General features: G+C 36.0%; 1 protein-coding gene and 1 long non-coding RNA gene across 4 annotated transcripts in view; one reads left to right on the plus strand and one right to left on the minus strand.

The window, feature by feature from the left end:
- The window catches only part of PCDH17 (protocadherin 17), a 106,255-nt gene that overhangs the window by 18,992 nt on the left and 74,453 nt on the right, over positions 1–12,810 (plus strand). For all 3 annotated transcript variants that reach the window (XM_038383257.2, XM_038383277.2, XM_038383294.2), the window contains exons 2-3: positions 9,408–9,466; positions 9,599–9,771. In XM_038383257.2, coding sequence (XP_038239185.1) covers positions 9,408–9,466; positions 9,599–9,771 — 232 coding nt within the window. The remainder of the gene's footprint in view (positions 1–9,407; positions 9,467–9,598; positions 9,772–12,810) is intronic.
- LOC119847999 lies at positions 171–8,431 on the minus strand. Its single transcript, XR_005290184.1, has 3 exons — positions 8,366–8,431; positions 3,342–3,405; positions 171–1,311 (listed from the first exon to the last, which is right to left on the minus strand). It is a non-coding gene; the product is annotated as an uncharacterized LOC119847999 (long non-coding RNA).

Raw genomic sequence — 12,810 nt, forward strand, 5'->3', positions numbered from 1 at the left:
CGCTTCAGGTATTCATTCCTAAAGCATGCTTAGTTTCATAGCCTTCCTTGTATTTTTCCTGGCACAGATGCTGTCTCACGCAGGGGGGATAGCACACACACATCCTCTAGCACTTCTCTTACATGTGTGGCACACAGGTAGAGTGTCTTGCAAAATTACAGGGTTACTAGAACAAGCAGGAAACGTGTTGTGATAAATGAGCGTGATTTAATGTCCTCTCAGTGATGGTATGCTGTTCTGTTGTCTGAAGTTCATGTGATGGGAAAAAAATGATTAGACAGGTGTTTCTTCAGCTGGTGGGATCAAATTCCTGAAATATTTTATATAGTGTAGAGACAGATGTACATAACATAACCTTATAATCCCATTTCACAGCTTTTCCAAATACAGGGGAGCTCGATAAATAGAAAGCCGATTATATTGGCAGCGTAACTCCATTAATAGGATTCAAATCTACATTATTGACAAGTCAGTGCTGTTAATATGATCCAGTATATTAAATTGACAGGAAAACTAGAATAAAAGAATGCATCTGCAGCCTAATTGACAGGGAAGCTCTTTCAAAAGGTTCTTAATGTGGTTTTTATTGACAGTGTGGCTCTAGTAAGTACATATCGTTGGTCAAAAGTGAAAATATATTGGATACAACTATACTAGTAGGCTAGAGTGAAGTAGTTATTGTTCTGGTTTCCTATACTGCCGTCTTAACTTTGATATAAGTCATCAAGTCCCCTCATAAGAACTTCACAAATACCTCTTAAAGCATCAGTCTCAGCTGCAATGCTCACAGGCATTTGACATGTTGTGAATTATTTTAAATGTGCTCATCTTTTTTTTTAATGAATAGAGGCAATACAGAGTAATGTAATAATGTGTCATGAATTTCATTATGTTTATTTATTGATTCTGCTCTGCGATAACAGAGGCAGAGCTATTGTATATTCAGCCAGAGCTCTTTATACAGTGTGGTATTTGGCACATCTTTCTATATGCATTTCTTGTGCCTTCTCCAAAAAATAGTTTGTTTTAAGAAGTCATCTTACAATTAAATAAATATTTTCTTACTGCTTTTCCTTCACTTTGTTTATGTTCTCATCAGATGTTCACATCTCATGTGAATGAGGCTCAAAGACCTAATGTAAAATCCATTATGCACAAAGGGAAGCAAGAGTTGGACCTTCAAAGTCTTCCCTCTGATTGCCATTTTAGTAGGAGAGGAGTCATGGACTGAGTGAGGTTGTCACCCTTTCCCCAGTTCTTCTCTTTTTCGTGGAGAGAGATTTGGCTGCTAGATGTCTCTTGCATCTCCTCCTGCAGTGATGGGGAGAAAAAGGGATGTGTTAGTCTGAAAGAGCTTTCCCTCTGAGGAGGGGAAGAATTGATCATGGAAAGATTGCATTCTCTCTTGTGTCTTTTATTTCAGATGCTAATCTGGCCAGGATCAGTCCATCTCCTTTCCCATCTATCTTTCACTTTTCCTTTTTACAAGGGCTAGGGGGAAATCTGGCAAGTATTCTTGCGTCTTTTTTGTCTGGTGAATTGCCAAGTACACCATTGGAAGAACTTGGCAAATAAATAATAATACATGGATTGGGGACTGATTTGGTCAGGATAATCTGTGATGCTCTACTTTATTATATCAGATGTAGAGAGTGGTGGATATCGCACATTCTTTTGTTCTCTGCTTTCCTTGTATATGGGTTTGAATGTGCAATCCATGGCCTCCCCACAAGAATTTTCCTTTGGGCAAAAGAAAAGCAAAAGAAATGCATGCTACCAGCAACCTGCAGTCAGTATCCCTACAGCAGAGGCTGGCGGTACAATCTTCACATGTGCCCTTGTTTATTTTTGATATCGTGTTTTCTTAATGAAAATATGCTTTTGGACAATGTCATATGTTATTGGAAAAATCATATAAGCACACTGCACATTTTCTAATATGGAAACCCACATTTTAGAAGTGTGAAGCTTCCCAGCGATGTATATATGTAATATAAAATATACCACAGTGGTGCAATCCAGAAGGAAATGAGAGCACAGCACATAAGAGGACAATTGTTCCTAGATTTGTCTAGAATGGTGTCACTTTTTAATTCTATCCTCCAAATAGGTAAAAGTCTTCATTACTGATTTATGTACACCTCTTTGTTCGCTGTTGGGCCAATACCTTTTGTTAATGGTAAAGGTCTGAGGTTTAAGGTTTTTATACCGAATTAAAAAACTAAATCTTCAGGCCAAGTAAACACACTCAGCAGCAGATTTACCAAGAAATCTTTTCTTTCTCTTTGTGGAAAATTGTACCATGTAGAACATAAACAGTTTCTAACAAAATCAAGACAATTGTCTGTTCTTTCAAAACTAGATTTGGCAGAAAACAGTTCTTTTGTCTTGCGAAGTGATTGCCAGTATGTAAGAGCTCTGTTTCACTGGATGGAAAATACTTGGAATTAAGGTTTTCAGAAAAAGAATTGAAAGATGTTTGAATTAGATATTAAGTGGCAGTCTGATAAAGGGGAGAGATGTTCCATTTCATTTTCGGCTAATGTTTAATTAAAAAGATGTTAGAGTCAGCAAAAACATTTTGTTTTATTGTAGTTTCAGGTACATAAAATAGACTTGCATTGAATCACACATTTTGCAGATGTCATGCTTCTTCTTGTAATTCTGAGAACATAATCTGAGAAAGATTATGAATATTCTAGTTGCCTAATATTCATAAATCTGATTAATGTTTGTCTTCTTTTTTATATATTAGAATAAATCTTCTTCTAATATGACAGTTATTTCTGGGCACAGTTTGTCAAGAATACTTGAATACCACGTTTCTCTAAATTGTGGAATTGTGTTGATTTCAGATGTTTATTTTTGCAGGGGAGGGAGCTGTTAAATTGCAAGCTTGAATTTTCTGTTTTATTTTCTAATCATCTTATGCAAGCTAATGAGAAATGTACCAATAGTAGATTTCAGACTGGAGAATTGCAGTGTAATAGTGGGCTTGATTTTGTAAAACAGCTTTTAAATTTGCATTTATGATTTTGGAAGCTCTACACATGCACAAACACCCAAATTTGCACCAGTAAAAACCTTTGCATGCAGAGATGTGGGATTTTATGCACACAAATATTAAGAGGCAAGGTTCAGGCCCCTTTGGAAATTAAATATTTATGTAAGGGACATACTGATGTTTCCAACGTGGACCCAGATCATACTCTTCTGTCATAATACCCAAGGGAAATGACTCTGGAGGGGAAAATTTCCACACGTATCATGAAGTTGCTCTATGTTGTCCCGCTGAGGAATAGTGGGATGTGTGGAAACTTAGTGGATCCCAGAGGGTGTACCTTTCTCCTGCGAATCTTCCCTAAAGAACAAAACCTCTAGAACCATCATGGAAATCTTCTTCATCTACAAAACATTAAAAACATTTCATTTCAAATAATGTAGATTTCAGTACCCACATTCTTCCCTTGCATGGATTAACAAAAATTAAAAATGGGAGAGACCTTTTAGCTCAGCAAGGCTATCCTCCCCTGCCACTAGAGGAATGTTCACCGTAATACAACATCATCTAGGGCTGTATCCAATCTTGTTTAAAATGTTTCAAATGATAGGGCTTCCATATCTTTCTATAGGAGACTATCCCACTCTAGTGGATCTCATTAGGAAGTTGTTCCTAATATTCAGCCTCTTATTATCTCAATTTCCTCCTTTCCTTTTTCTTAAATTAATCTTTTTGCAAGTAGTAGCCATTGTAAAATTGAATAGTAGAACCTAACCAGTGGACTTGCAAATTTCTGGGTCACATGTGAATTTGGAAATTGAGAATTCTGAGTTCCCCATATGTAAGTAATAAGCAAATGCAGTGTTGGTGTACTGAAATGTATTTCTTCTGAGTACACAGATCCAAGCTGGTATCACAGAATGTGGATAGGTACACACCTACCTATGCACATTCTGTGATACCAGCCTTGATCTGTGTACTCAGAAGAAATTTAAAATTTAAATTTAAAATTCCATGCGGCCAGCATTTCTTATGACTAATAGCAGAATTTGTATGTGTGTTCTTCATCAGTACTTTATCATCACCATGCTTGATCCCTGTGCATTGCACTGTGTTAATTAATTTTACTCAGTGAACATCTTGAATTTCAAATAAAATCTCCAAAATCTGATGCTAAAAAGCTGGCCTTTGTGGGGTTTTGGTGGGAAGGTGGGTAATGCTATCTGCCTGTTCTATTGGGGGAACAGACCAGGGTGCATTAGTGTAGCCCCGTGGATGGGCTACTCCAGGTTTTAGATTAGTAGCTATTGCCCAGCAACCCTTAGATGGGGATTCCTGATCACAGAATACATGTAAAATGCAGTCACCTCTCTGCCCAAATATATTTGAATCTGGTGTAGAAAACACCTCCCTAGCAGCCAGCATGGCTGCCCCAACTAGGCCCTACTATGCAATGGTTCTGTGGACGGTTCTAATAATTATAAATGGCAGTTCAGTTCTGATTCTTGAACATCCATTCAAATCTAGTTCAGACAAAAACTGACCAATAAATTATTTCGTAAGAATTAAAATTATCAAGGCAACTGCTTAGACTGCAACATTTAAAATCATAAATAGTGTTTAATAGGGGTGTTGTTTGCCTGCCCTTTTATCTTCCTTCTCCTCCAAACACAAAAGACTGAATTCTCTGCTGTTGTACTGCCACTGATTCTTAAAGTTTGACTGTGTTACTCTTTGTTTTGTGATACCAGTGGCACTTGAGGACTTATCCTATACTGTATAAATGAGTGTGTTCCATGTAAACGAGTTCAAAAGTTAGCAAGGAATATGGGCATACAGTATGCCACTAATAAGGTCTGCAGCTAATAATATAGAAAGGTTTTGGGTAGTCAGAGTGCAACAAAATGCTTTTTGCTGGTGGTAGGTTTTTCAAAAGCCATACATTGCTTAGAACTGCAGCGGTGTGGTCTAAAGTGGTATGACTAATATGTCCGCTGAAAATATTTAAGATGAAGTTTGGTGAAAATGTTTCATATCAGCTTTCATCAGTGTTACATTTTTTATTTTTTTTTAATGTCTGCTCATTTAGGCTGGGATTGTCAATGCAGCCCATGTGAGTTAGGCACCCAAATCATTTAAATCAATGTGAGTTGGGAACCTGACTCCCTCAAGTGCCTATGAAAATCTCAGCCTCAAAGCTTAATGTTTAGTATTTATTATCAATGGTTACAGTGTATGTAAGGATAGTGTATGTAAGGATTTTGCCCTCTAGCTAATTGTGCCCTGCTATAGCTCATCATTGGTAGAGAGTTTCCAAGCTTAAGTGGCAAAAGTCTATGTTTCTGGAGTTGAAGGAGAAGGATTTTACATTTAGTTCTGCAACTATATATAGGTTATCTAGCAATTGTGTGTTCTTTTGTAACAATTAACTTATTGTAGGATGGCACCCAACTGTTTGTTTTTCTGCTGAGTATAATATGAAGAAAATTAGTCAAATTATTATTGAGTTACAGGTCATTAACCTTTACTTTGATGGTAACAGCTCCATAGTTAAGATTGCAATTAGGGTTCCATTATGAACCCTATTTTTCTTATCCCTTGTAATGTGGCATAGAAAAAGTATTTTCAGCTAAAATTCACTTTAACATTTAAATTCAAATGTTTGTATTCCAAAGAATGTTAATTTATACAAAAAATTAAAATAATGGAAGTGGGAAGTAAATAATCAAATACTCACTCTATACAGCCTCTTGAATAGATGTTCATTTATAAAACGTCACATCTAATATTCAAAATAACAACTTTAACTCTGCTGCTGAATACCAAACTGTCATGCATCTAGCAGGGTTATGCTTTACACCATAACACGTACAACATTAGACATTTTATAACTCTTAGTTATGGATCCTTTCGCCACCCTTCCCTCCCAGCTCCTCTGTGCTTCTCTGGCAGCGGAAAGGAGACAGCTAGCTCACTCAGTCAACTAGGTTTCCCCTTGAGTAGGCAAATCACTAGGTCATACAAATCTGGTATAGTCTACGGTATGCACCGTGTTCCTATCCCACTTGGGATTCGAGACTGAAGGGTGTGTGGCCAGAACACACATTGCTCCAAGAATACTGGCAGTACTGCTATGGGGCAAGTACAAAACAGTGTAACATGGCTTGCTTTGTCTTGCACCAGTGATCAAATACCTTCAGATGATCTCAAGATTGGAAGGGAAAGATGGAGAAAAGCCATCTACACCCTTTCCCCAGGTATACCATTGGCACTGACCCGTCGATTACAAATGAAAGTGTAGTATATTCTAGACCTACTCTATCTCTCTTCCTTTATATAAGTAAGTATTGTGCAAGCCTTGGTGAAGGAAAGGAAATTAATTGTGGGTTTTTTTAAAAATATCTTACCCCTGAGTGCCTCGGAAGAAGGAGGGTGAGAAGTTTGCAGAAATCACCTGTTGTGATTTGGTTATTATTCCTTGGGAGGATATATATGCTGTATGATACATATGGTGTGATGATTGGTGCCGATCCAAGAATCTAGATAAAAAGTTTGAACAGAGTATTATGAGGCATGGACCATAGATGTAAAGTGGATTGAGCTAAATTTAATATGTGGCCTGTATCTGTAAGATATCATCTTTGACTTTAGGAAGATAAAAAGGGAAATTATATTGAGCTATCCAGTCTATATAAATATACTGGATGAGATAACTTTGGCTTTTTGCCTCATAATGGAACGATAGATGGGAACAGTGTTGATTCTGGGTGATCTCTTGAACATAATAGATAGGATTAGGAAGAGGCAAATGTCTGATTAGTATAGATAAGAACAAGAGGTTAGCGTCTCTGGCTAATAATAGTTGAGATGAATGGGATCTAGAAAATAGTCTGTGGTTGGTTCTATTGGCTATAAACAGTATGCTGGGTGGGATGAGCTATGATTTGTGAGCAGTGGTAGGCTGTTTTCAGAATGTATATAGTGCAGGGTGCATGAGTATAAGAGCGTTTCTGGTCTATAGGCTGAGATTGAACAGTGATATGGGGGCAGAGTTAAGGTTGTTTTGGGGATATGTTATGTGGTATTTAATATGTGAATATTTAAGAGAGCACATAAGTATTTAAATATTCTAACAGTTTATCTTCCTTCTCCCATTTCATAATTGTTATTTTAATTCCTTTAAATGCCTATTTTAAAAACTGTAATATTTATTGATATATGTACATTACAGCCTACATATTAAGTAGCAAGCTTAATATAAATAAAAAGCTAACGGATAGTAGATATTATGGATCATGGTTTTTTTGATAGTAGATATTAAGGATCATGTTTTCAAAAGGGCCAAGCACCAAACTACTTCTGTTTAGGCATCTAAATGAAGTGGCAGGATTTTCAAAAGTGCTTAGCTCTCTACAGCTTCTACTGTGAGCACTTTTCAAAATCTAACCTCAATAGTGAGAACTGAGCACTTCTGAAAATCTGCTCCTAAGAGGCTTGCCTAAGGTCACACAAAAAGCCAATGAAAGAGCTGGGATTAGAACCTATAACTCCAAAGTTCCAGTTCTCTAGATTACATTTTCTTAGGTTATACCTAAGAATATGGTATTTCCCACAACAGAAATCATTTTACCTTTTAACATCTGAATAAAATCAGTTGCTATATGCATATAAACTCCTATATTTGAAAAACACTGTGAAGATTTGAGGCTACAACAATGAATTGGAGCCATGAATCTAAAACATTTTATTTTGAAAAAAGAGGAGTAAAAGTATGATTCTATTGTCAGACATATGATTTGCATTGCTACACATCTTAAAAGAAAACTCTCACATGTGCAAAATCAGATTATTTTAAAATCAACATACACAGTGTGGTGCATTCCGAATCTGAAATTTGAAACTGCTTCAAATGTTAATACAAAATGCCTGGTAATACTGTACCAGCTGTCTGTGCCAAAGAGTTAATAAGCAGTAAGGGGGAAAAAAAACAGAGTATAAGTACTCTTCGTTAACTAGTGGGTGAGAGCATGTAGTTTTTTCTCCAAATAATCTGTAGTTTAAAAAAACACACCACAAGTTATATAGCTAGGTTTATTTTGCATATACTGGGAGAATGATAGATGTTTGATAGTTGGTTGCAGCAACCAACATAGAATAGTAGATTTCAGATGTAGGGTCACATTCTCCCAAACTTCCCATGCAACCTACAAACAGCAGCAAATCATTCTTATTACAGTGGATCTTCATCAGTTGCACGTAACAACAAACAAACCTAAGAAATTAAGTTGGGAGCGAATAGGGAAAACAAATATTTAAGCGACTAGTCATTTATGTAAACACTTGTCCTGCAACATTAAACCTTACCTTGGGCCTTCTGCTTCGTTTATTGAGTGCTCCCTGTGTTACTGATACTTATGTGCTAGATGCTGTTCCCGAACTCATTGCTGCGGAGCATAATGGCGTGATATGAAGTGTTTCAGAAAACAGTAGAAGCTTTGTCGCTAAGTCAGCTGCAAAAAGAAGTGATGTGTATGAATGTATAGTATATGGTGTTTTATGAAAGATACAGTCTCTTTCTCTCTCTTTCTCCCAAAGAACTCTAGTTGATGATACAAGGGGAATTCAGTTCTCTTTGGCAGAACTCCATGTCAGTCTGGATGCTCTAAATACTCCTGTTCTACAGTTACTTAGCTCATACTGCCAAAAATACACTAGTCACAGACTTTATAAAATATCTACTTTTAAAAAACTGTTTGGCAACAACAATCATTTAATGTTATTGTGTGCATGCAACCCCTATTGTTCAGAAACAGCTATTAATACTGATGAGAATTAATTAGAGAGAGAAAATCAAACATATGCATAATGCTTGCATTTGCTTCCAGTAATATTTAAAAGAAAAGACCCATAAGTCACTAACAGAAAGATTCTTAAACTATATTTTTTTGCAATTCAGAAATAATATACTAGTTTAAATGAAATTGTATTCAGCAATAAGGCCATCAGAATCCAGTAGATGATGTAACTATGTTAAAAATGTGCATTATTGAATAATTCACTTTTGTAATATGCAAAAATTGGGTAATTTTTTCTTTCCTCTCTAATAACCATCAGTCTTAATATCTAACTAATGAAAAAACATAAACAGTGTCATCTGTCAGACAGAGAATACCACTTATTATAGCCTCATTGTTTACTTAGCAGGTAATTTGTGGACCGGAATCATTTAATTGTTCAGAGTACATAATTACATGCCAGCATTTTCCAATTTAATTAAAATGTACAAATCTGAAGATTAAGGGATTTTTTTGAATTATTAATTATTTCTCCTCTAGGAAATCTTCTTGCTCTGCAGGAGATTTATCCAGTGTACAACTATATGTATTTTTTTCCTTCTCTTTCACAGACAGACAATTTTCCCGCAGAGCCCAATTACATGGGCAGCAGGCAGCAGTTTGTTCAAAGGTAAGGCCTATTAAATAACTTTCTCGGCTTCCCCATTTGCATTCTTGTCAAAATTGCTTTGCTAGAGAGTACAATTCAAATTGGAACAAGTAAATACAACTCTCTCTTTTTTTAAAAAAATATGTATTTCAGTAGCTCCACGTTCAAGGACCCAGAAAGAGCCAGCTTGAGGGACAGCGGGCATGGGGACAGTGATCAGGCTGACAGTGACCAAGACACTAACAAAGGCTCCTGCTGTGACATGTCTGTTAGGGAGGCACTCAAGATGAAAACTACTTCAACTAAAAGCCAGCCACTTGAGCAAGGTGAGTGAAGCTTCCAATACCTACAAAGTGTAAAGCTTAAGCAATCATTATAAACCTATTAGTGCTATAGTTGGAGTTTATCATGGTGGAATAGCCCATTGATACTACTATTAGATGAAACAGTAAATCTTGGCCCAGAGCAAAGAATGTTCAATATCTTTACGTATAAACATGAAACTAGAATAGCCTTTCTTTTTTTATTCCAAAGAAAATTTAAAAAATCATTAAAAATTAGTATTTTTCCAAAACTATTAGAGTATATTTTGTTTTCATGGACATTTCCATAAATGTATAGTGTACAGTCTTTCTAGGCCTAAGCATGCCTTGAAAATTGAAATTAGATATGTTTACAACAACAGACAAAATAACATCCAGTCATTTCCATTCTTTACGTAGTTTGGAGTGAGGTTTAAGAAAAGACCTTGGATATCAGGAAAAAAAAAACTGGATCAAAAGAAATTTTCAGTTCAAGGCTATATTTTCCTATTTGTAATATTGACTTCACTATTCATCGCAATATAAGAAGTGAAGTGTCAAATAATTGCATCATACGATTTTCAATATAATCATTTCATTCACACCCTAAGAATGAAGCAGATAAGTGTCCGTTAAGCTGCTACAATGATTTATACTAGGACAGCGGCAATGCTCTATAAGCATACATTCTGATAAATAAGCATGTTTATTGCCTCAAAGTCTGTGTCCAATTCTTTTTTTTTATGCCTTTTCACTAATTATATCTGCTATTTCAAAATAAATATGACTTTTCCTAACAATGTCAGCCAAACTGAAAGTTCTAGCATCATGTATGTTTGTGTGTTTTGTTTGTAGTCTCAAAAGCAATGAGGAAATGAACAAATGAATTCTTTTGAATTTACTGTCACATATCTGTTAGTCATTTTAGTCTGTTGTGTGGAAAGTGATTCACAATGTTAAGGATATTTAAAAATTGATTAATTAAATCATTCTTAATGAGAAGCTATATTTATAATTAAGCAGAAATACATTATAAGCTTTTTATTAATTGATGATTAATTGGAACTAGATTTTTGCCTCTAGCACAGTCTGATCTGTAGCACATTCATCAGCAAATACACGCTCTACTTCATTTTTCTGATCATGTTGAGATTGCAATATAGTTTTTGTTTTGTAAAATATTTATAATGCTGCAGTATAATTTATTCTGTGTGTATTGGAGGGTTGACCTCATACAAGGCCTTGTTTTCCAAGTAATAAATGCCAGAAAGATTATTTTTTTCCTGACCTTTTACCACAGTGACTCTGCTTATAATTGGACATTGATCTGTATAAAGATGCAGTGCTGGACTTTTTAAAAAAAAAAAAGAAAGAAACTGTTTGAACATGGATCTAAGTTTCTCAGTTTTTGTATAGAAAACAGAGGACAGGGTCTCCAGGCTTCAACAGGTTACTTTAACAGGTAACCTGAAAGTACAATGGAATTCCAAAAGACTAAAAAAAAGTGGAATTAGGAAAGTTATGTTCTAATAATCTAAACAAAACTGGTGCATTTTTAGAAAAAGGTTAAAAGACAGAGTTTGTATTATTGCATTTTGTGCAGCAACATGTTATACGCATCAAGCCAGGTACAGGTCAGAATACAAGAAGACTATTAAGCAAATTTAGTCAACCATTCGTATTGCTTATTTTTGTAATCATGCAAAGAGCTATTCAGAAGTTTGCATTTGTCATCATATCTGGATGAGGGGTCCTATTAATCAAAAAACTATTCATGCAGTTGGCTCATATTAATTCCTCAGTTTCTTTTTATATAGAAATTGAACTATGAATATTAAGTGCAATCTGTTGCTGAATATCAGCAGGAGGCATTTAGGTAAATCTATTTTGGGGGGTTTTGCACAACAAATTAAATGTAAACATAGAGATGGCAAAGGGAGCTATTTTTCAAATGTAATTAAAAAGGGTAAAGATATTTGTTGTTTCCTGTGAGTTCTTCAGGAACAAAATGGATGGTGGAGTTATATAGACTAGGGTTCCAAACCTTCACTGAACTTCATATGGACACAGAGGTTCAATCCATGCAGAGATCATTGCAGGAATGAAGCCCAAAAGCCCAATTCTCTTCCTGCTGAATCCATGATTGTTTTTCTGTTGATTTTAATGCGAGCAGTATTGGGCTCAATAATTCTACCTGCACTAGTATATTCTTTCTCTTCAGAAAATGGGTTTTGTTTTTTGAATGAAAAGGCCAGTTTGTGGGAGGAGACGTGTGACAAGTAAGATAGTGAAAGAAAATGGTCTTGTTTTCCATGAAGAAAAATTGTCTTCCAGGGTAAAAGAGATGGAAGAGTGGCCCAAAACCAATTGTCTAGCCCAGAGCTCAAAGTGGTAGCAGAAGTGCTGGCTCTGTCATCATTCTGGGTTGCACTCAAGGATGGAAAACCATCAATTTGTAACAAAAATTTAAGCCAGGTGGTGTTTGTTTAAGTATATTTAAAATGCTGTTGCTTTTGTTGATCTGAGTTCAATTAGAATTAGTAGGTGTTCAGCACTTTTTAATTAGACCATGCTTAAATCGATTCAGGAACTTAATGTTAGGGTTTTGAAACTCTTGGCCTGAGTTTGTGTCTGCAAACTTTTGTATATATTTTCCAAGCATTCCTATCTGAAGTGTAGCTCCAGTCCCAGCTATGGTAGCAGCAGCAGGAACACTCATGTGAACTGGTTACTGATATGTTAACAACTGTGTCATCTAACCTGGCTCAGAGCAGGTCTAGACAACATGATGGTTAAATGTCAGTGGTTGATCTACACTTACGCTACCACCTGTACAGCCACACAGTGCTAGCAAAATGGGAAATTTTATGAAAACAATTGTCTAGGATAGAAATAGCTTCTGGCTGGTTATGGGGATCTGCGCAACCCAGTTCAGGTTTCGGCTTCCACCAAAGGAAAGAGACAGTGGAGAGCAAAGCTCAAATACATCTGCTGTTAAGAAAGTTTGATTTTGAAGGGGAAGTCTACAGGTGGCACTTTTTGTTTTGCGCTGGTCTCAGTACT

Source organism: Dermochelys coriacea, chromosome 1 (assembly GCF_009764565.3).
Source record: "Dermochelys coriacea isolate rDerCor1 chromosome 1, rDerCor1.pri.v4, whole genome shotgun sequence".
NCBI lineage: Eukaryota > Metazoa > Chordata > Testudines > Dermochelyidae > Dermochelys > Dermochelys coriacea.